Source organism: Armigeres subalbatus, chromosome 1, assembly GCF_024139115.2.
Source record: "Armigeres subalbatus isolate Guangzhou_Male chromosome 1, GZ_Asu_2, whole genome shotgun sequence".
NCBI lineage: Eukaryota > Metazoa > Arthropoda > Insecta > Diptera > Culicidae > Armigeres > Armigeres subalbatus.
Genome location: NC_085139.1, coordinates 302,337,572 through 302,359,797, shown reverse-complemented (window position 1 = coordinate 302,359,797; position 22,226 = coordinate 302,337,572). Strand labels below are relative to the sequence as shown.

At 45.4% G+C, this 22,226-nt stretch overlaps 1 protein-coding gene and 1 long non-coding RNA gene across 4 annotated transcripts in view; one reads left to right on the top strand and one right to left on the bottom strand.

The window, feature by feature from the left end:
- The window catches only part of LOC134207825 (palmitoyltransferase ZDHHC8), a 119,247-nt gene that overhangs the window by 15,830 nt on the left and 81,191 nt on the right, over positions 1-22,226 (bottom strand). For all 3 annotated transcript variants that reach the window (XM_062683767.1, XM_062683768.1, XM_062683769.1), the window contains one exon: positions 115-584. In XM_062683767.1, the coding sequence (XP_062539751.1) occupies positions 115-584 (470 nt within the window). The remainder of the gene's footprint in view (positions 1-114; positions 585-22,226) is intronic.
- On the top strand, positions 2,790-3,228 carry LOC134207828 (uncharacterized). The gene is made up of 3 exons (XR_009978430.1): positions 2,790-2,942; positions 2,999-3,075; positions 3,165-3,228. It is a non-coding gene; the product is annotated as an uncharacterized LOC134207828 (long non-coding RNA).

Sequence of the window (22,226 nt, the reverse complement as noted above, 5' to 3'; positions counted from 1 at the left end):
GTGCGCTCTCGAAAATGACACTCGGTCTCACATAAACGCTCGAAAGTTCATCCTAACAACTTAGAACTAGATTATGCAAATATGATGAACAGTAATGAAAACGAGGATACTTACCGTCTAACAGGACTAGACATTGCTAATGGCGTCGCCACACCAAGCGCTTTTATTCTTTGCTGCATGGTTGGGGTCGCCGAGGCTCCCCGTGACATTCCCTGCTGGTTTTGCTGTTGCTGTTGTTGCAGCTGCTGCTGCTGTTGCTGGATCGTAATCATCGGTGGGGCTTGGTCCGGCGAGAGACCCTCGGGCGTAAAACTCCGCGACGGATCCAATCCCCGCTGACGGGGGTGGGGACTGTGCCGTGGGTGATACATTCGTATGTGCCGCGGGGAATCACCTCCGCCGTTTCCACCTTGTACTATTTGGCCACCTCCGTTGAGGTTCAATCCTCCGTTACCATCAATTGGTGGTAGGAAAAAGTTAGTCTTGGAACCATGTCGCTGCAGCGGCGGTGTCGGCTCACAATCCCGACTCTGCGATGCTTGCGGTTCCATGTCGATGTCGGAACATTCCCGTCCCGGCGAAAGCTGTGGACGATTTGGAAGCGTGATTAGAAGGCATCCTCTTAGTTTCGTCGCCTCAGAATTAAGCAAAATTTATTTTCACTTCTTAATTGTATACATTTTAACTATAAGTTACAAAACTAAAACGAATGATAATCAACGTCACGCCAAGCTTTGCTATATGTACACACGCTAGCACACGTCACATACACACATACATATGTACAAAGCACTCGTTTCTAACACAGAAAGCTCAAGCTATCCGGTGGCCCGCCGGATCAGCAGTAGCGGTGGACACATTCACATTCCCATGCTCCGAATTTTTCTTCATCGTATAAGCGAAAAAGCTATCGTCGGAACTGTCCCCATCGTCGCCGAAATCTAGTCGCCGACTTGCTGCCGAACTCGATCCGGCCAGCAATTGCAACCGAAGATGGTGCTGACTGGGCCGGGTGACTCGGTGCAGGACACCCAACTGGGCGGCCCCATTGTAAATCGCCAAATCCAAACTGTCGAAGCTGTTGCCAGTGGTCAGCGTGGAATATGAGGAACTTGAGGAAAAGCGGCGGGATTCTTCAGGGGTTTCGTTTTTGAAAGTCTGTCAGGCGAAATGTCATCTTAAAATTGGAGAAATAAATCGGAGGGCAGTTTTTGAGGAAGCAAGGGAACAAAGAGTAATGAACTAATGCCTACCAAAGTCAAAAGGCAGTTCTACAATTAGAAGAAAGCTGAGGAGGCTAAGCGTGTCTTCTTGCAAGCAGGATATACTTACCTTCAATCGAGTAGTAAGGAACTTTCTTTTTCATCAAGCGCAAACTAATACAAATGCCAATTATTCATAGGTGAGTAACTGATTAGGGTTTGAACGAAACTGGGCCTTGACACATTGAACGACTTTATATTTCTGCTATTTGTGTGGCATTGGGGTACACTAAGGATAACGTTCTGCAACCAGCCAGAAGCCACGATCTCATACACTACTTTAAGGGCTATTGAGTTGAGAGCAAGTGACCGACACTAAACATTGAGAGCGCGGTGAGGGCTCTTTCACAAATTACGTAACGCCAAATTTAATGATTTTGGACCCCCACCCTCCCCCTCGTAACACTTTTTGTATGAAAGGTTTAATTTTTTTGTATGAATCGTAACGCTCGGCCTGACCCCCTCCCTTCCCCTATAGCGTTACGTAATTTGTGAAAGGTCCCTGAAAAGAGTACCTATAGATTGAACTATAGACCAAACTTTATCAATCTTCAACTGATTTGAACACTTTTGGCTGTTTTTGGAATCGGGATCTTGTTGGAATATCAGGTAGTGTGCGACGCTTCGCTGTAGATCGAAGATAGATAGGAGGTAGGCGCCAATTGGTTGAAGTTGCTCTTGGGTAGATTAAGGAATATTGTTATGAATGTATTGTAGATACCTATTGTTGAATAAAGAGAACTGCAGCTGCTGGCAGAAGTATCAGTCAGTAACCTGCCGTGGTGTAGAGAGGGAACTCTAGTTGGTATTCTTTGTGAGGGGGTTCCCTACTTATAGCCAACAGATCTGACTATTATTATCTGTAAAAATAGTCCAATTTCAAAAATCGTTCTAAGCTGTCGATTTTGTCATACAGCTGATGTATTGTAAGCCGTAACTGCGACGGGATAGATCTGAGTAGCCTAAGTTGTTGATCTATATAAATAAAAATGAGTTTTTTCACGATTTATCTCATGGACAAATCGAAAGATTTGCAAGATTTTATCTTTATTCAATTTGTATTAAGCCCCGCAGTGTTTGTACAAAAGACAAAATTTCAAAAATCGCTTGAAAACTTGTAACCTGCAAACGTCCGACGGCCTCGCGATAGCTGCAAAACAGCTGACAAAGTCGCCGCACGAAATGGAAACACAATTCTATCTACCATGTAAAACACAACACACCAACAGAACATTCGTTGCAGAATCCAATGTGAGAGCCACATCTCATATCTCCCCAACTGTTAGGGCAGTTGAAGGATTACGAGCCAATAATACTGCATCTCTGGAAGGCAGTCTATCACGAGCTACCAAGTGAGCCATAAACTAGTCTCAGAAACCCTGCTTCGCACAGCATCCAACGAAACACTCCCTAGAGATTATCTCCCGGCTCTGAATATCAGACACCGATGATAAGCGACGACAAAGCTCACACTGCAAGAGACAAAAATAAAGCCCGATCTCCAATCAGTTTTCGGTTAACTGCCAAGCAGGCAATACGCGCATCGAAAATTTGTATCGCCGTGTTGATCGCCTGATCGATAGTGTATCACTTTGAAGTGCATATAATTGATTTCGTTTGCGGAGGCTTTAAACTCTTGGTGTGCAGTGCAGTGGGTGATTTTTAGAGGCTTAGGGCAAGGTAACAGCTGGCCTGAAATTTTGAGGAATGGTGGTTAATTTTTATTTGCCCAACAGCCCTATATAGCCGACAAAATGTGCCTGCTCCAAGCAGTGAAAAGTATGGAGTAGGGCGGTGATTTGCAGTGAGATCGGTAAGAGTGGAGTTTCAAAGCAATTCCGATACGAAACGACTCTGTGATCGAAGTGGCAATAAGGTGTTTCTTAATATATCCTCCAACAGGCCTTTCGTTCACTTCATACAATTATGTGGCGTGCCCTATGAGCTGCATTCCAAAGCGATGGTGAACTGGTGGCTGGCACGGATAGCTGGCTTAGGCCGGCAAGCATTCGCGTTCTGTCCGGGCAAACATCAAGGTTTGCGGTCGCCGAGGGATACACGGTTACACTGACACACACAAATTAAACTTTAGGTTAAGGATTTAGCGTAAGTACACTAATATACATCTTTAAAATGCATGTGAAATTTACGTTTTTATTTTGTGCAATGATTCCGAGTAGTGTTTTTTTTTATGAGTCCACTATATTGTTTGAACCAATTGTTGGCGGTTCTGGGTACGTGGGCAATGGGGACCAGTGCCATCTTCGCCTCTTTTCTACTTTTGTCCCCGTCTCATGTAGCTCTCCCCTCAAGGGGGAGGTGACAAACTCTTCAAAATACAAAATACAAAGTAGCACTTTCTTTTTTTTCTGGTGCTCACTTTTGTGCAGCAGCACTTTTCAGCTCAATAAACTTGCTGAACCCACGATCCACGGATACATCATTCTTGTTTGATCGAATCTACTCGCATGTTCAGAACTCCAGAACGTGTTGAAGGACTAAAAATTGTGGTCAAAGGACCTGCTGGAACGTTTGGCGATGCACGGATACAATCATCCGCGTTCTAAACTTCAGGACGAAGGTCCAAAAGTGGAAATAATCTGGGCGAACTGCGCACTCGGAGAAAACAATGGATCACCGATGAGACATGGAGAATGATAGAGGAACGAAGAGACGCCAAAACCGCGATACAGCGAGCAAAACACAGAGGAGCCAAAGTCTTAGCCCTTCAACGATACTCGGCTCTGAACAAGGAAGCGGAACGCTCATGTCGACGGGACAAGCGAGCGTGGGCGGACTCTGACCAACATAGGAGAACGGCAGCTTATTGCATGTTATGCAGCCTTTAACCATTGAGTACCTAAGCCACTTGGAATTGACGATGTACTCCTCAAGGGCGTTCTGATATGCAGAATAAGCTCAAAGACCTTGCCGAGCGCTCATCATCGGCGGGTTTAGTTATCAAGGTTAACAAAACCAAATCAGTGAATGTAAACACAGCGACCTCCTCCAGCTTCTCAGTAGCCGGTTAATCAGTGCAAAATGTTCATTTCATTTTCATTTATTTAGCTTACATATAAACAGATAACACTGAATCAACAATTTGACGCCACAATATCCGGTTCGAGGCCACATCTCTCCATCCTCGATTGCGCCCCACGCTTGCCAAGTCGTTCTGTACCTTGTCAGCCCACCTCGATCGCTGCGCTCCACGCCTTCTTGTACCTGCCGGATCGGAAGCGGACCATTTTCGCAAGGTTGCTGTCCGGCATTCTTGCAACATGCCCTACCCATTGTACCCTTCCAGCTTTAGCAACCTTCTGGATAATGGTTCAATGGTGCGAACGTTTAGAGGTAATCGTACCATCTACCAGAGCTGTGGCAACACACACGACCTGGGAACAGCTTTCATAGTGATGGGCGATATGCAAAGGCGAGTAATCGGATGGTGGCCGATCAATGAGAGAATGTGCAAGTTGAGGATCAAGGGCCGGTTCTTCAACTTCAGCTTAATCAACGTCCATAGCCCACACTCCGGGGGTATACCCCGTTAGGCATAAGTACGTTAGGCATAAAGACGTTAGGCATAAGTACGTTAGGCATAATGGACATTAGACATAATGGACGATAGGCATAATGTACGTTAGGCATAATGTACGTTAGGCATAATGGACGTTAGGCAAAAAATGACCCAAAGAACAGCCTATGACATAAAGAAGACAGAATTATGCCAAACGTCCATTATGCCTAACGTACATTATGCCTATCGTCCGTTATGCCTAACGTTCATTATGCCTAACGTACTTATGTCTAACGTCGCGGACCCCACTCTGGAAGCACTAATGATGATAAGGATGCATTCTATGCACAGCTGGAAAGTGCGTACGACAGCTGCCCAAGCCACGACGTCAAAATTATTATAGGAGATTCGAACGCTCAGATTGGCCAAGAGGAGGAGTTCAGACCGACTATTGGGAAGTTCAGCGCTCACCGGCTGACATTCCGTTTTCCTCCTGTTCCAGGATGTTCCGTGCGCGAAAAGCTGGATAGTATTCATTTTGACTGTTACATGTTCATTCGTGTAGAGTTTGGTTCATTTTGAGAAAAGCAGGTATCCACATCACGCCACGTAAACTGATTCGCTCTGTTTTGTCTTGGACGTCGACAACTACGAATAGTTTTCGGGGATCGTCACCATAGAAAAACTTTCATTACTGGTCCTTCGAACCGGATCGCGGTAAGTTTTCGGATAATTGGAGTTTTCCGACAAGTGAGGAGATAATAGAAAACAATTTAAATTGGATTTTAAAGCAAAATTCGAAAAATAAAATCGGTGCTCATAAGGTGACAACTGGGTCGCTTTAGCAAAAAGAATAGAATTTGAAATAGCCAACGGGGCAAAGCAAATGGCGACAACTGGGTCGAAATTGGCTTGTCAAGTGACATTGAGGTTACTTTTCGAAACTTGCAAACAGCCAACGGGGCAAAAAATGTTACATTTTTGAAAATGTGAAACAGTAAACAGGGAAAAATAAATGGCGACACCTGGGTCAAAATTTATTCGTTTGGGACGAAGAGGTTCCAGTCCGAAAAATCTTCAAAGCCAACGGGGTACATATTTATGAATATTAAAAAAAGGAGGTAAAAACTTGGTCGTATTTGCTGCAGCCAACGGGGTGGGAGAAAAAGCGACAACCAGTTCTAATCTCATAACACCTCTGTGTACATTGGTCTGAACAAAACGGCAAAAGTGCGCAAAAACAACTAATTGGATTTTATTATTATTATTATTATTTTATTTAAAATGGCGGAAATGAACGGAAACGACATCGCTACGGAAAATGAAGAACATCAATCGAGCTCAGCAGATACAGTACTGTACATCACGCAAGAAGCTCTGAATCAACTATCCGCGCAGCGCAATCATGCTACGAACAGGATCATCAATGATAAGAAAATTATTTTGAGCTTTTTAGTGGAATGTCTTCACTTGTCATAAGACGAGTTAATACAATCCCAGTGAATTCCACCACTTAATTGTATCTTGACAGATACGTATTTCGACCTCAACAGTAAGGCCGTCTTCAGTGTCTCGTACTTGACTCGACTCTGGCATGAGTGGTTCCACAAGTTCAATGCTCTAATTCATCAACGCAGCACGTTAGCAATCATTCAAAAATTTGAATATTTGAAATTGTCGCTACGCGGATCGGCACATGGGTTGATCGATTCACTTCCAACAACAGAAGCTAATTACATTGTTGCATACGACATATTGGTGCGGCGTTTTAATAACCCTCATCCAGAAACACAAGCGGGTATTGTTCGAACTGACGTCTGTTGGAGTAGAATCAGCAATTGAACTCCGAAATCTGTGCGACGGGGCGAAGAAATATTGGCATTGCCTTCAAATTATGAAGCAACCGGTGGAGTCTTGCGATGCAGTCTTGATCCATCTGATGGCTAATAAATAGGACCCTATTACACGTCGCGAATGGGAGGCTACATCATAGAGAAATGAACCTCAGTCATACAGTATAGTGGGGAATTTTGTTACTAACAGATGTCAAATGCTAGACACTCTACCGTTGAAGAGAAAAGCGCTTATTGAAACTACTTCTGTCAAAAGACTTAAAACGGAAGGACGTACATTCGCAGTCGCGAAACCGTCCAATGGATATTCGGTTTACAGAGAAGATCACTTCTTGGGAAGTTGTAATCGATATCGAGCTAAATCAATCGAAGAAAAACTAAAAATGGTCAAGCGTTTCTCGCTGTGATATAATTGTCTCAAGCAAAATCAGACGGCAGCCCAACGTCGGAGCAGAGGATGCTTCAAGTGTGATGGGAAGCATTATACTTTAATCCATCGCGAAAGGAAAATCGGATCCAGTCACGAGAGCGATAAAACAGATAAACCGCATCAGGACAAAAGTGAGTAAAAGCAGTTGACATGATACCTACTAAAGCGCATAACCGATTTATTGAATAAATTTCTGTACAGAACAAACTACATCGACTTATTCATCACCACACGAATCCATACTTCCTACTGAATCAATATTAATTTGCACTCCTGATCGTTCACCCTTGCTGTGCCGAGCCCTTATTGATTCAGAATCTCAGTTCAACTTTGCCACTAAATCATTGATGAATTTATTGGGAGTTGCAACTTATAACACTAAAGTTAGTGTACACGGGTTTGGTCAACAAACACATTCACGTCGCAAAAAGGCATTGATAACCATCGAATCCCGTTTATCAAGCTACCGTAAAGCATTACCTGTACTTGTAACAAATACTATAACAGGATGTACAACATCGGAAGATGTCAACACAAATGATTGGAATCTAACTGACGTACATTTAGCGGATCCTGAATTCCACTTGAGCCTTCCGGTTGACTTATTATTGGGAGCCTCAACGGTCTTCGATATTATTCGCAACGGCAACAAGAAAATTGGAGAAGATTTGCCACGTTTACAGAACACAACCTTGGGTTGGGTAATTGGAGGTGGTACTACGTATATGAGAGCTAATCGAGAAGTAACTCTGATCATCAATGAAACAGCAAACCACGTACGACAAAAATGGACAGAAGAGGAGTCTGTATGTGAACAATTATTTGCAGATACAACAACACGCGCACTGGATGGACGATTTGTGGTTCGACTCCCGTGCCAGTCGAATGCCAGTCAATTGGGTGATTCTAAGTCCTTGGCTCTGGCATGATTCTTAAGACTCGAAAAAAGATTTGAAGCCGACCCCGACCTTCACGTCAACAGTACAGCAACTTCATGTCGGAGTATCTGACATTAGGTTATATGTCAAAGGTAGAGGAAGCACAATTATCACAGCTGGAAAGAAATGGGCCTGTATTTTACAGTCCACATCACCCTGTGATCAGACCGGAAAGCACTACTACAAAATTGAGGGTAGTATTCAATGCTTCGGCGCCTTCGTCCAGCGGTTTATCACTAAATGATGTCTTGATGACCGGCCCCTCTATTCAGCAAGACATATTCAATATTATGATCAGATTCCGATTTCCAAGATACGTATTGATAGCAGATCTCGAAAAAATGTATAGACAGATCTTAGTCCATGAAGCAGATTGTCAGCTACAGTTGATTCTCTGGCGCTTTACGGAGGTAGAGCATGTGTCTACATATCGTCTCAATACTGTAACATATGGCACCTGTTCAGCTCCATATGTTGCTGCGCGATGCTTGAAGCAGTTGGCAATTGAATTCAAAACATCGCTTCCGGAGACTAGTCGAGTGATTGAATTTGATTTCTATATGGACGATATGCTACGGCCACGATGTTCCAGATAAACTGATAGAGATAAAGGAAGACATAACATCGATTTTGGAAGTTGCTGGTTTTAAACTTCACAATTGGAAATCCAACTCACCTTTATTACTGATGGAAGCAACGGGAGAACAAGAAGTAAAAATTCTTGGTTTACGATGGAACTCACAATCGGATGTATTTGGTTTCCACAGCGATCTGCAAATAGACGCAAAGCCTACCAAACGCAATGTACTATCGGAAATCCAGAAGGTCTACGATCCGCTTGGGGTTCTTTGCCCACTTATTGTGCACGGAAAGCTGATAATGCAAGATATTTGGTCGCTTAAACTTGGATGGGATGACTTATTGCCTGACACAATAACTGAAAAATGGAAATGGTTTTGCATTCAAGTATCCGGTATTAACAACATCGTCTTTCCAAGACGTGTTAGCACATCAGAATTAGACTGCAAAAATACGATTGAGCTACATGGGTTCTCGGATGCGGCTAAAAGAGCATATGGTGCAGCCATTTATGTCAGAACAGTTACTGAAAAAGGAGCCCAGGTCCAACTGTTACGTCCTAAATCTCGTGTAATGCCATCAAACGAAAAAGGAATGGATGAAAACACTACCATTCCTAGAATGGAATTGAGAGCCGCCACATTGTTGGTAGAGCTCATGACGAAAGTCAAAGCGGTGCTGGTGATTTCAGTTCATAGAGAATATTATTGGACTGATGCTACAGTTACACTGGTTAGCGTACACAGTTACAGTTACAGTTAGCGTACCCAACAAAACGACGACCGCAATTCATCATGAATAGAGTCAACAAGATCAACGAAAAAACGTGTTTGAACGACTGGTACCATGTTAGTTCTGGAGGAAATCCGGCGGATCCTATATCAAGAGGTGTATCTGTAAAAACACTGGCCAAAAACCCACTGTGGTGGAATGGTCTCGGAATACAGTCAACCGTGGAACCAAGCAACAGTTGAACTGGTAGATACATATTACTCTATATCTAAACATTATGATTAAATGTTATTTTTTATCTCGGGGGCAGCAGGGACTATGTCCAATCCCTCCCCAGGTAATGTACCTAGGAGCACGCGCGCAGGACATGCGACTTCCGGCTCCGAATCTCCAGGAAATCCAGGAGGAGATCGGCCGGCTGAAAAACAACAAAGCCCCTGGAGTTGACCAACTACCAGGAGAGCTGTTTAAACACGGTGGTGAAGCACTGGCTAGAGCGCTGCATTGGGTGATTACCAAGGTTTGGGAGGATGAGGTTCTGCCGCAGGAGTGGATGGAAGGTGTCGTGTGTCCCATTTACAAAAAGGGCGATAAGCTGGATTGTAGCAACTACCGCGCAATCACATTGCAGAACGCCGCCTACAAGGTACTCTCCCAAATTTTATGCCGTCGACTAACACCAATTGCAAGAGAGTTCGTGGGGCAGTACCAGGCGGGATTTATGGGTGAACGCTCTACCACAGACCAGGTGTTCGCCATACGTCAGGTATTGCAGAAATGCCGCGAATACAACGTGCCCACACATCATCTATTTATCGACTTCAAAGCCGCATATGATACAATCGATCAGCTATGGCAGCTAATGCACGAACAAGGAGTGCCAGATAAGCTGATAGGGTTGATCATGGCGACGATGGGTCGGGTGATGTGCGAAGTTCGAGTTTCAGGGGAATTCCCGAATCCCTTTGAAACGTACAGAGAAGTAAGGCAAGGTGATGGTCTTTCGTGTCTGCTATTCAACATAGCTTTGGAAGGGGTAATACGAAGAGCAGGGATTAACACGAGTGGTACAATTTTCAATAAGTCCGTCCAGCTATTTGGCTTCGCCGACGACATAGATATTATGGCACGTAACTTTGAGAAGATGGAGGAAACCTACATCAGACTGAAGAGTGAAGCTAAGCGGATCGGACTAGTCATCAACACGTCGAAGACGAAGTACATGATAGGAAGAGGTTCAAGAGAAGACAATGTGAGCCACCCACCGCGAGTTTGCATCGGTGGTGACGAAATCGAGGTGGTAGAAGAATTTGTGTACTTGGGCTCACTGGTGACTGCCGAAAATGACACCAGCAGAGAAATTCGGAGACGCATAGTGGCTGGAAATCGTACATACTTTGGACTCCGCAAGACGCTCCGATCGAATAGAGTTTGCCGCCGTACCAAACTGGCAATCTCATTGGACCGGTAGTCCTCTACGGACACGAGACCTGGACGATGCTCGTGAAGGACCAACGCGCACTCGGAGTTTTTGAAAGGAAAGTGCTGCGTACCATCTATGGTGGGGTGCAGATGGCAGACGGTACGTGGAGGAGGCGAATGGACCACGAGTTGCATGAGCTGCTGGGAGAACCATCCATCCTTCACAACGCGAAAATCGGACGACTGCGGTGGGCCGGGCACGTAGCCAGACAGTAACAGGTGAAAATGGTTCTCGACAACGATCCGACGGGCACAGGAAGGCGAGGTGCGCAGTGGGCAAGGTGGATCGATCTGGTGGAAGACGACTTGCGGACCCTCCGTAGTTTGCGACGTGTAGCCATGGACCGAGCCGAATGGAGAAGACTCTTATATACCGCACAGGCCACTTCGGCCTTAGTCTGAATAAATAAATAATAAATCAAATTATGCTATTTGCAAGGAGTTGCTCAACATCATGTGCCATTAGTTTGTTCTTATCCATAGCATATTTTGACATTTAAATGATATGTCGGTGCAAATTTTTAATATTGTTGGTTGTTCTTTTATCTCTTATATCAATCAATTCCTTATCATGTTTTATTATTCTGTTCATGTCTTCTGCCCGGGATCTAACGATCAAACTGTGTTGGATGCCATTCCGCCGGAACACCGTGAGACTGGAACGCTACTCGACTTGGATCACATCAGAAGCATCAGTTACCACGCTCGGTTTAGGCTGGGAACCAGCTACCGACGTTCTCTTCTTCAGCAGCCGAAGTGAAAGCAGTACTCCACGATTACGAAGCGGAACTAACACAAATCAGCAGTCTTTTTGACCTGCTGGAACTCATTGGTCCAACTATTTCAAAAGCAAAAATCATTCTACAGGGCCTGTGGAAACTTCAACAAGACTGGGATGCTCCACCGGCTGTAGTTAAAGAATGACAAGATCTCCAGTAGAAACTCACCGCTCCCCGAGTACACGAAAATAGCTCAATAACATCAAATGTTGATAAGATAGCAAAATGAGATATGGACATGATTGATATTAGAGATAAAAGATCAGACGACAATATCAATAATTTGCACTAAAATATCATGACGATATCAAATTATGCTTTTTGCAAGGAGTTGCTCAATATAATGTGCCATTAGTTTGTTCTTATCCATAGCATATCTTGATATTTAAATGATATTTCGGTGCAAATTTTGATATAGTTGACTGTTCTTTTATCTCTTATATCAATCAAGCCCATATCATATTTTGGTATTCTGATCATGGCTTCTGCCCGTATCTCGTACATACACTTACGGATTCCCCGGCATGTTCAGGCTACGCATGTTTGGTAGTTCACGGCTTCAGTAATGCTTCGCAAGCAGCTTACGTTGCCAGCTTATTTTTTCGTTCTATATCCTCTGCCGGATCTAGCACTGTTCGACTTCTCATGTCCAAGTCAAAGGTCGCTCCATTGGATACGAAGTCCATCCCACGTCTTGAGCTTTGCGCGACTCATCTATTCTATAAACTTCTGGTTCATGCCAGAATGGATGGCACCGAGATTTTTGCCACTCCACCATTGTTTTGGACCGGCTTGCGCCAAACCGTCAACATGGAAGACGTTTGTGGCCAATTAGGTCGCGGAAATCAACAAGCTCACCTTACACGTTGTCTTGAACCATGTTTCCTCCAAGGATAATCCAGCAGATATAATTTCTTGTGGTATGAATTTCGATGAATGGACAGATGGCACGAGGCTCCTATATGAAGTAAAACGCATCAAAAGAAACCGAGGCTCGGAAGATTGTCGTTTTACCCACCGTTGAAAATGGTCTTTACTACGATCTAATCTACAACGATCTAGCTCGACAATTGTCCGTCACTTCGATTCCTGTGTCCAGAATCCGCCTCGCGGCCGGTTGCAAAATGCTCATACTCCTATCGATAAGAAGCACCCGATCGTACTTACAGTCAAGCATCGTCTGACCGAATTCATTTTTACAAAGAACACAAACAAAATCACATCATGCAGTTCCTAGCTTGTTACTTTCGTCGATCCGTCAAAAATACAGGCATCTTGGCGGTCGGAACCTAGTTCGACAAATCGCCAACCGATATGCATAACGTGCATATCCGAAACCGCTCGAACAGCTTCCTCCTATGCGCGTCAACTAGATATATCCGTTTGAAAACGCCGGAATCGACATGGCCGATCCGGTATACGTACGCCCGTATACGTACGTATACGCCCACCCATCAGAAGCAGAAACTCTTCGCTTGCAAAAGCATATATCGTAGTGTACGACAGCCTCGCCACGAAAGCTGCGCACCTCGACCTTGTTTCCAGCCTCACCACCCAGGCCGTTTATCGCCAGTCTCCGGTGATTCACCGGTCGGAGAGGTAAACCGGCGCACATCTGCTTACAGTGACAATGTGACCAACTTCGTTGGTGCAAGACGCGGGCTTGTGGAGCTGCGCAAACTCTTCCTGTCTCAGCAGCACAAGGAATCAGTAGCTCGCCAGTGTGAAGATGATAGAATCCAGTTCCATTTTATTACGCCACGATCACCATCGTGATCTGGGCAGCTTATGTGAAATCTGTCAAGACTCTGCTTCTGAAAACCACACTGCCGTAATCTGAAAAAGTGACGTATACGCCATTTTCCAAAAATGGTGTTAACGAGTACTACTCATCGAGCTCTTTAACAGAAAAATGGAAAACAATGTTGGAAAATGACTGTTACGTCACTTTTCCAGATTACGGCAGCACAGCACTCGTGCAGATTGAGGCGATGCTCAATTCACGTCCTTTCACGCCGCTTCCGACGATCCATCAGAGGAACTTGCTCTCACACCAGGGCACTTCCTAATCGGCAGACCGCTGAACGAGATTCCGGATCCCGATTGATAGCTTGTTCCAGAAAATCGACTTACTCGATACCGAAGAGTGCAGCAACTTGCTGGACATTTCTGGTCAAGATGACCACTCTACAAACTCGCTACTGTTGGACTAGTGCACAACATGGAAAAGATTCCGCCACTAAAGTGGCCTCTCGGGCGTGTTATCAACGTCCATCCCGGTCCAGACGGACGAGCACGGGTTGCAACAGGGAGAACTTGTGCCGGTACGACCCAACGCGTCATCTCGAAGCTCTGTCTTCTCTCTGTCCACCCCGTAATCATCGTCAACGATTAACCTTCTGTTTTGCTAGAGCAGCGGTTCACAACCTTTTTCTTGAGAGGTACCCCTTCGAGTTTTTACCTTCATTTAGGTACCCCTATTTTCTTGCTGGGAATGAAAATACGCATAACTTATAAGATGGCTCTCCAAAAAGTTGACTGAAATATTCGCTATTACGTGAAGCTTTTCTTTAAATTAAGTTTAAAGGCCAAGCTTTCTATAAGTCCTCAACTTTTGGAGGTTTTCCGAATCATTAAAATGAAGCTTCTGAGCTTCTTAAAATGAGGCTTCCGAGCCTCTCGAAATAGAACTGGTGAGCCTTTTCAAAGGGGACTTTCAAGCCAATTAAAAGGCGACTTTCGAACCTCTTGAAAGAAGGCTCCTGAGCCTCTTGAAATTGGCCTTGCGAACCTCTTCTAAAGGAGGCTCCTCAAAGGAGGCTTTCGAGCCTCTTGAAAGGAGGCTTTCGAGCCTCTTGAAAGGCGGCTTTCGAGCCTCTTAAAAGGAGGCTCTCGAGCCTCTTGAAAGGAGGCTCTCGAGCCTCTTGAAAGGAGGCTCTCGAGCCTCTTGAAAGGAGGCTCTCGAGCCTCTTGAAAGGAGGCTTTCGAGCCTCTTGAAAGGAGGCTTTCGAGCCTCTTGAAAGGAGGCTTTCGAGCCTCTTGAAAGGAGGCTTTCGAGCCTCTTGAAAGGAGGCTTTCGAGCCTCTTGAAAGGAGGCTCTGGCCTCTTGAAGGAGGCTTTCAGGCCTCTTGAAGGAGGCTTTCAGGCCCCTTGAAAGGAGGCTTTCAGGCCCCTTGAAAGGAGGCTGAGCCCCTTGAAAGGAGGCGAGACTCTTGAAAGGAGGCTTTCGTGCCTCTTGAAGGGCGGCTTTCAGGCCTCTTAAAGGAGGCTCTCAGGCCTCTTAAAGGGAGGCTCTCAGGCCTCTTGAAAGGAGGCTTTCAGGCCTCTTGAAGGAGGCTTTCAGGCCTCTTGAAAGGATGCTTTCAGGCCTCTTGAAAGGAGGCTTTCAGGCCTCTTGAAGGAGGCTTTGAGGCCTCTTGAAAGGAGGATTTCGAGCCTCTTGAAAGGAGGCTTTCAAGGCCTCTTGAAAGGAGGCTTTCAGGCCTCTTGAAAGGAGGCTTTCGAGGCCTCTGAAAGGAGACTTTCGAGGCCTCTTGAAGGAGGCCTTCGAGGCCTCTTGAAAGGAGGCCTTCAGGCCTCTTGAAGGAGGCTTTCGAGCCACTTGAAAGGAGGCTTGAGCCTCTTGAAGGAGGCTTCTGAGCCTCTTGAAAGGGAGGCTCTGAGCCTCTTGAAGGAGGCTTCTGAGCCTCTTGAAAGGAGGCTTCTGAGCCTCTTGAAGGAGGCCTGAGCCTCTTGAAGGAGGCTTCTGAGCCTCTTGAAAGGAGGCTTCTGAGCCTCTTGAAGGAGGCTTCTGAGCCTCTTGAAGGAGGCCTGAGCCTCTTGAAAGGAGGCTTCCGAGCCTCTTGAAAGGAGGCCTGAGGCCTCTTGAAGGAGGCTTCCGAGCCTCTTGAAGGAGGCTTGAGCCTCTTGAAGGAGGCTTCCGGGCCTCTTGAAAGGAGGCTTCTGAGCCTCTTGAAGGAGGCTTCTGAGCCTCTTGAAAGGAGGCTTGAGCCTCTTGAAGGAGGCTCTGAGCCTCTTGAAAGGAGGCTTCTGAGCCTCTTGAAGGAGGCTGGGCCTCTTGAAGGAGGCTTCCGAGGCCTCTTGAAAGGAGGCTTCTGAGCCTCTTGAAAGGAGGCTGGGCCTCTTGAAGGAGGCTTCCGAGGCCTCTTGAAGGAGGCCTGAGCCTCTTGAAGGAGGCTTGAGCCTCTTGAAAGGAGGCTTCCTGAGCCTCTTGAAAGGAGGCCTCTTGAAGGAGGCTGGGCCTCTTGAAGGAGGCTTCTGAGCCTCTTGAAAGGAGGCTGAGCCTCTTGAAGGAGGCTTCCGGGCCTCTTGAAGGAGGCTTCTGAGCCTCTTGAAAGGAGGCTCTGAGCCTCTTGAAAGGAGGCTCTGAGCCTCTTGAAAGGAGGCTTCTGAGCCTCTTGAAGGAGGCCTGAGCCTCTTGAAAGGAGGCTTCCGGGCCTCTTGAAGGAGGCTTCCGGGCCTCTTGAAAGGAGGCTTCTGAGCCTCTTGAAAGGAGGCCTGAGCCTCTTGAAAGGGAGGCTTCTGAGCCTCTTGAAAGGAGGCTTCTGAGCCTCTTGAAAGGAGGCTTCTGAGCCTCTTGAAGGAGGCTCTGAGCCTCTTGAAGGAGGCTTCTGAGCCTCTTGAAGGAGGCTTCTGAGGCCCTCTTGAAAGGAGGCTGGAGCCTCTTGAAGGAGGCCTGAGCCTCTTGAAGGAGGCTTCCAGGCCTCTTGAAAGGAGGCTTCTGGGCCTCTTGAAAGGAGGCTGAGCCTCTTGAAGGAGGCTTCTGGGCCTCTTGAAGGAGGCCTGAGCCTCTTGAAGGAGGCTGAGCCTCTTGAAGGAGGCTTCTGAGGCCTCTTGAAGGAGGCTTCGGGCCTCTTGAAGGAGGCTGGAGCCTCTTGAAAGGAGGCCTGAGCCTCTTGAAAGGAGGCTTCCTGAGCCTCTTGAAGGAGGCTGAGCCTCTTGAAGGAGGCTTCCTGGGCCTCTTGAAGGAGGCTTCTGAGCCTCTTGAAGGAGGCTTCTGAGCCTCTTGAAAGGAGGCTGAGCCTCTTGAAAGGAGGCTTTCAGGGCCTCTTGAAGGAGGCTTCTGAGCCTCTTGAAAGGAGGCTTGAGGCCTCTTGAAGGAGGCTTCCGAGCCTCTTGAAGGAGGCTTCTGAGCCTCTTGAAAGGAGGCCTGAGCCTCTTGAAGGAGGCTTCCGAGCCTCTTGAAAGGAGGCTTCTGAGGCCTCTTGAAGGAGGCTTCTGAGCCTCTTGAAGGAGGCCTGAGCCTCTTGAAGGAGGCTCTGAGCCTCTTGAAAGGAGGCTTGAGCCTCTTGAAGGAGGCTGTGAGCCTCTTGAAGGAGACTGAGGCCTCTTGAAGGAGGCTCTGAGCCTCTTGAAGGAGGCTTCTGAGCCTCTTGAAGGAGGCTGGGCCTCTTGAAAGGAGGCTTCTGAGCCTCTTGAAAGGAGGCTTCTGAGCCTCTTGAAAGGAGACTCTGAGCCTCTTGAAAGGAGGCTTCCGGGCCTCTTGAAGGAGGCTTCCTGAGCCTCTTGAAAGGAGGCCTGAGCCTCTTGAAAGGAGGCTTCCTGAGCCTCTTGAAAGGAGGCCTGAGCCTCTTGAAAGGAGGTTTGAGGCCTCTTGAAAGGAGGCTTCTGAGCCTCTTGAAGGAGGCTGAGGCCTCTTGAAGGAGGCTTCTGAGCCTCTTGAAGGAGGTTCCAGGCCTCTTGAAAGGAGGCTTCTGAGCCTCTTGAAAGGAGGCTCTCCGAGCCTCTTGAAGGAGGCTTCTGAGCCTCTTGAAGGAGGCTGAGCCTCTTGAAGGAGGCTTCCTGAGCCTCTTGAAGGAGGCTTCCGAGCCTCTTGAAGGAGGCTTCCGAGCCTCTTGAAAGGAGGCCTGAGCCTCTTGAAGGATGCTTCTGAGCCTCTTGAAGGAGGCTTCCGAGCCTCTTGAAGGAGGCTTCCGAGCCTCTTGAAAGGAGGCTTGAGCCTCTTGAAGGAGGCTTCCAGGCCTCTTGAAAGGAGGCTTCCGAGCCTCTTGAAAGGAGGCCTGAGGGCCTCTTGAGGGAGGCTTGTGAGCCTCTTGAAAGGAGGCTTCCGAGCCTCTTGAAAGGAGGCTTCCGAGCCTCTTGAAAGGAGGCTTCCGAGCCTCTTGAAAGGAGGCTTCCGAGCAAGCATTTTTCGAGAAAAGGGAGAATCTTTTTTCGTTGTTTATGTTGAGGATCATTTTTCACCAATCAATCGTTTCTCTAGAATTAGCCTTGGAAGATAAACAAAAATCTTGCCTTTTAGATGAAAATCCTTTTTTGTTTCATTACTTTTACCACTCACTTACTTTTCGCGAGAATTATAGCAGAACAATTACAAAATGGTATGTGCGTGCTGGGATTCGAACACAGAACAATAATAGCAGCAGGGATACGCTTACTCAAGCTACACCATCACGCTATCTGTATGAAAGCATTAAGTTATTTGTTCCACATAAGCTACTGCCATTTACATTGATGATGCCACAAAAAGACTCGAATATAAAATAAAAAGGGTAAACCAACATTTGGTGGAAAATGGTTATCACTCTCCAGGCTGTTTTTCTTTCCCAAAAAGCGATTTCTCCACGAAAATTTTCGTTATGGAGCATCCTGTGCTTCTGAGATTGAGTGAGCAATACGAACCCTGCTATCCCTACAATAAAAATTTTTATACCTATACAAATAATTAGAAACGAATTTCACGTTGCATTTCGCCCAATATGTGTGATTGCTCAATACTGTAGAGGAGATCAATGTGGATAGAGGTAGTTAGATAACAATAAAACTCCAGTAGAATAGCGCTATCCGTCGTGTGTTTCAATCTATTTCGCTTATGTGGACTTCCGAAAGTCAAAATACTCTGATAAGTATAATAACTAGTTGTGATCATTAACCTTAGTAAGATGATGACCCAAAACGAAATTTCAAAGTAGAATAACTTTTACCTGATAATCCGATCGTTCTGAAATTTTTTGACTTTTAATATTTTGTGGAAATGAAGCATCTGACATGAAAAAAGTATTTTAAGGTGAAACAGGAACGACCCCACAAAAAAAGTTACGAATAGGATGTTAGAGTCATATTGACCCAGAAATGTAAATGCTTATAAAACAGTCAAATTATAACCGAATTACAAAGTTTATATACCGCTCGAAAGATAAACTCATCAATTTTCAATCAATATGCTGGTTCTGGGAACAATGGCCACCGGGGAATGACTTCCACGAGGACCTTGTCGGTCATATAAGGGGAGTATAAAAATCGCTCCTTATATGCCTTTCGAACGCTAATTCTTCCTAAAACAGTAATGTATGGTCCATGAGAGAGCTTCCGACGAAAGTGGCCACTCCTGGTACATGCCAGGTGTCCCCGGGAACCCGTAGGAGAGGACATTTCCGTTTTAGCACCAAAATATGCCGTGCGGCGGGTCTTTCGTCATGATTTTTCACCAAAAAGATGATTTATGCGTTTGAAATCGATAAGTGACCACATTGGTCACTTCTTGTACATACAAGGTGCCCCCGGGGAACCCGTAGGAGAGGACATTTCCGTTTTAGCACCAAAATATGCCGTGCGGCGGCTCTTTCGTCATGATTTTCCACAAAATAGATGATAATGCGCTCGAAATCGAAAAGTGACCACATTGGCCACTCTTGGAGCCTATGAGGTGCCCCCGTGGAACCCGTAAAAGGGGACATTTCCGTTTTAACACCAACATACGTCGTGCGGCAGCTCTTTCGTCATGATTTTCCACAAAATAGATGATTATGCGCTCGAAATCAATAATTGACCACATTGGCCACTCTTGGAACCTATGAGGTGCCCTTGGGGAACCCGTAGAAAGAACCCGTTTTAACTCCAAAATATGCCATGCGGCGGCTCTTTAGTCATGATTTTCCACAAAATAGATAATGCGCTCGAAATCGATAAGTGACCACATTGGCCACTCTTGGAGCCTATAACGTGCCCTCGAAGAACCCGTAAAATGGGACATTTCTGTTTTAACTCCAAAATATGCTGTGCGGCGGGTCTTTTGTCATGATTTTCCACCAAACAGATGATTATGCGCTTGAAATCGATAAATGATCACATTGGCCACTCCTGGTACATGCAAGGCGCACCTGAGAACCCGTAGGAGAGAACATTTCCGTTCTGGCACCAAAATATGCGGTGCAGCCGCTCTTTCGTCATGATTTTCTACAAAATAGATGATTATGCGCTTGAAATCGATAAGTGACCACATTGGTCGCTCTTGGTACCTATGAGGTGCCTCCGGGGAACCCGTAGAAGGAAAGATCTCCGTTTCTACACCAATATAAGCCGTGCGGCGGCTCTTTCGGTGTGTGTGTTCCCACCAAACAGATGGTCGTGCGCTTGAAATCGATAAGTGACCACATTGGCTACATTTGGAACCTATGAGGTTCCCTCGGAGAACACGTAGAAGATGACACTTCCATTTTTACACCAATATATGTCATGCGGCGGCTCTTTCGTCTTGATTTTCCTCCAAATAGGTGGGTCAAATGAGTCAGACTGAGTCAAATCAAAACATAGTTTCTGGGCTACTGTGATGGTTCCTTCGAACAGCTTTCCAAGGATTTTCTATTCCACATCTCGATATTTCCTTCAGTCGATGGTCCCTTCAATATCGACTCATAGAGGTTTGAGGTCTTTACCGATCGCCGTGGACAATGATGTGATAACGCTACACTTTGATATAAAAAAGAAAATCTCTTCTTCTGTGAGACTCCTGCGGTTAGCTTGTAGGTTGAAGATATTAAGTTTAGAATTAATGACCTATTTGATAGAAAAAAAAAAGATTAATCTACCCCGCGGTGATGGTGCCTTTATCGTTGAGAAATATATAAGAAAAGTCTAATATAGGTAGATAGCTCTAATAGGTAGATAGCTCTTATTTTTCATATTTGTTTCTTTGAATTGTAAAATTTCCGAAATAACTCTTGGCGACTGTGGAAAACTTAATTGAAAATCAAGTCGTTTTCGGCCGTTGCAGTCTTGTAAAGCAGCAAAAACAAGTTTATTTCTGCATCCAACAGTTTCGGTATTTTTTTTTGCTTTTTCAAGGATTTGAAGCTTGCTTCGTTGTTAGGGTGGTAGTGTTACACACTAATATAGTCCATTCAATGTTAAAATGGCGCCCGCTTTGGTACATAAGTTACAGTTATTTTGTTCTGCACTGTATCGTGGGTGACTTTTTCTGCTATAAACCCTAAAGCTTCTCTTCTTTTCGCTATGCTTTCCATTATAATTCTTCACCTACGCTGTTGAGCACTGCGGCCGGTGGCTGCCTGCGATTTAAAAAATCGCAGGCGTACCGCTGCTCAACAACAAAGCTGAAAAAAGCCACCCACGAATGAAAATGACTACTTCAAACTGCAACAAAATTCAATAAAAACCCTGCTGAACGCAACTTATTGCAAGCCAATCGGATGAGCATAAGTGCCAGAAAAGTGATTTTCCCATGCAGGTGCTGAAATTAGTATTTTGGCCATAACTTCGGAGCCCATAGTCCGATCTGGCCAATTTTCAATAGGACAATGGGACAGGATTTTGCGTCGAATGCTATTTAATGCGAGCAAATCGGTTGAGGAAAAGTGTCTGAAAAGTGAGTGACATTTTTTGTGCACAGACCAGAGTGTAAAATGATCGAAAATATTTGGTGAAGTCCACCCTTCTTCACTTGCCAGCTCACTTCCAGACGCATTCATATGACTGTCAATATTCTGTTGAATATTAGTAATTGAATATTTATGCACATTTTACAAATTGATAAATTACCTGAAATCTTAACACGATTCAAATTAGTAGAGTAATTTATCATATAGAACTGAATCTGATTTTCATCCGCGAGGCACTTTTAATGGTAAACATCAACATAAACAATGCTAATTATGTTTTTTCTGCACATAGTAAGGACACTCAGTGACAGTCGAATGAATGAGTTGGTGGAGTAATCGTCTGACTATGTCATTCTATGTTTTGAATATTCATGCGATGTTTGTCAAAATTCGGACTGAAGTTGCTTCATGAAGATGAATATTTTATGCTCTGGCACAGACACTTTCAATGGATTCCTCGCGGCACTCCACAATTACCGAAACTGGGCCTGGGGTTCCCTCGGGTTGATATTAGATTTCAAGAGCATAACCAACTATTTGATGGAAAATGATAATGAAAGAGCCGCTACAGGCATGTCTTGGTATAAAAACAAAAATATCTCCTTGTACAGGTACCCCGGAAGCACCTAATAGGTTTCAAAAGTGGCCAATGTGGTCGCCAATCGATTTTAAGTGAGTGAGAGTAAGCACGGAAATGTCCTCTCCTATGAGCTCCACGGCGGTGCTTCATAGATTCCAAAATGGGAAATGTGGTCACTTAATCATTTCGGAATAAAAACGGAAATGTCAACATCTACGGGTTCCCCGAGGGCATCTCATTGGTTCCAATAGTGGCCAATGTGGTAACTTATCGATGTCAAGCGCATAATCATCTATTTAGTGGAAAATCATGACGAAAAAGCCACCGCACGGTACATTTTAGTGTTAAAACGGAAATGTGCCTTTCTACGGGTTTCCCAGGGGCACCTCATAGGTCCCAAGAGTGGCCAATGTGGTCACTTATCGATTTCGAGCGCATTATCATTTATTTTGTG